Source organism: Gavialis gangeticus, unplaced genomic scaffold, assembly GCF_001723915.1.
Source record: "Gavialis gangeticus isolate Ggan-Ray unplaced genomic scaffold, GavGan_comp1, whole genome shotgun sequence".
In the NCBI taxonomy this organism is placed as follows: Eukaryota; Metazoa; Chordata; order Crocodylia; family Gavialidae; genus Gavialis; species Gavialis gangeticus.
This window is the reverse complement of record NW_017729029.1, coordinates 53,202,095-53,204,225: the sequence shown is the minus strand read 5'-3', so window position 1 is coordinate 53,204,225 and position 2,131 is coordinate 53,202,095. Positions and strand designations below refer to the sequence as shown.

Here is a 2,131-nt window from a genome sequence, read left to right as displayed (position 1 = left end):
CCTAAAATGATCAGAACCCATCCTGAAAAGTATTTAAGGAGCCAGTAGATAAAAAACCCCAGCTTTTGTTTTAGTTGCATTACTTTAAAAATAATTGTTAAAAGAAAAAAAACAAACTCTTTTACAAAGAGAAAGTTTCTTATAAAGGATTAATGGACAACACTGACCAATTTGTTACTGCATGGTAGATTTAGATCATTAATATTGACAAGTTAATTTAACACTGAAGAAAGGTGATTTACATGTAGTATTAAAATACCTCCCTCCTTCACAGGAGGGAGAAAAAGTATGCCCATTTAAGCTACAATTAGGAGACGTTAGTTGTTACTGGAAGGGCCCTTGAAGAACTAAAAGATTAAATTAAAACCTAACACACTCAATCCATGCCCTTTCATCCAAGTTTATAAAACTGTCCAAATTATCTTCCAAAAGATAACTAATATTAATCACTAAATATGAAAGAATGAAGCTGCGTAACAAATATTCCCAAGGAAGAGCTTGCACAAAGTTACTGCATATTTAAGCTTTAGAAGAGTAAGGCTTAGATTTTAAAAAAAAGGCAAACAGTTCTATCTGTTTCACATATCTTATAGCCTGGCCCAGAGGTTCTAGCCACATGACTAGGTGATCTTCCCTTTTCCTCTTGATTTGCAGCTTTTGAAGTACACTTTGTTAAGAGACAGTCATAAGGTTAATTAAGCACTAGCCGAAAGATTACAGTATTTTTGTAGGCATTGGCTTTGGTACAAGATTAAAAAAAGAAAGCAAAAGCAAGTTATACTGAAATAATTTCCCTTAGAGGACTAGAGGTACAGAATCTCTAAGCTGCAAAAGTGAAAGCCAATTTTAACAAAGTCTATTATGGGTACTCAGAACACACCCTTAATATTTAGCTAACTGTATAAAAGGCACAGCAAGTAATAAAATCAATAAGCTGCAAGTATATAGATTGATTACATACATTAATACTTGAAGATAGCCACAGCAAACACAAAGTGCTATTTACACAGAGTAGGAACAAAACTACACATTTATTCACATAATGCCATGGTGTACATAAAGTCATAGGATTACTGAAGTGGTATTTTTGGAATAGACTCAAAAATTTAGTCCAATTGGCTGTGGACTAAACCAAATCACTCAAGTTGGTAGTGCTACATTTGATTTAAGCCTTCTTAGCCAGAGGTCAGTTCCCCTCCACCCCCATAAAAAGAAGTGTTGCCTTAACTGTGCAGGTGTATGTTACCAATTTGTGGGTCTTTAAAAAGAAGTTTCTGATAAAATAAAGGCTTTCCCATTTTTAAAATTGTTCGTATCCAGCATTACGGTGTTTCTTGTGGCCAACAAAGTAAGCCATAAGCACTAGAATAACTAATCCTCCCAAAGCTGCTCCCACTGCTATGGGCACAATGAAGTTGTCCACATCAAGGCTGCAGTCTTCCGCTAGGTAGAAAGAGGGCAAGTTTGAAAAAGTAGGCATGTTAAACACTGCCACCTCCCCATCGTTCAGATAGCCACCCTCCTCTTCATCTTCTGCTACATTTCCCCTCCAAATAGATCCCATTTTGCAGGAACAGGATGGTCACACCTCCCATTTCTGGATACTCAATGTTTCAAGCCCAAATTTCCAGAACCCACTTCTAAATTAGATGGTAGGGGTTTATGAATGATTAAATTAAAAAAAGTCACATCCATTTACTTTTACAGTTCTAGAGTTTAGCCCTCTACAGTAATTGGTTAGGATTCCCAGAGCAATAAAGCAATAGAAAGCACTTATTCTGAACCTCATTTTTTCCCCCTTTAGCATTCTGGGCAAACGAAAGCCATCTAGCTCTTAATAAGAACCTTTTTGCTTTCCAAATAAAATGATCTGGAAGACAACAAAAGTTATCACCCATGTCTAGGGGCAGCCAGATGATTTAGGAAGATTATATACAATTTGCAATGGTTAACCTTAATGTTCTCATCCAGGTTGATTTTAAAAGATGCTCAGAAGCATGAGGTGCTTGGATGCTGCTGATCCATGAACTCCTTTAGTCAGATTTCTCTCCTTGAGGAACCTAGCTTTAGGCCATTTTGGAAGTCCTGAATATCTCCCCCCCCCCCACACACACCTTTTTTTTTTTGGAAA

At 36.7% G+C, this 2,131-nt stretch overlaps 1 protein-coding gene across 1 annotated transcript in view; it reads right to left on the bottom strand.

Annotated features, from left to right (window-relative positions):
- Positions 1 to 834: 834 nt before the first annotated feature.
- LAMP2 (lysosomal associated membrane protein 2) overlaps positions 835 to 2,131 on the bottom strand; it is a 30,866-nt gene continuing 29,569 nt past the window's right edge. The window contains exon 10 of the mRNA XM_019521046.1: positions 835 to 1,443. Within this exon, the coding sequence (XP_019376591.1) occupies positions 1,301 to 1,443 (143 nt within the window). The 3' untranslated portion in view covers positions 835 to 1,300. The remainder of the gene's footprint in view (positions 1,444 to 2,131) is intronic.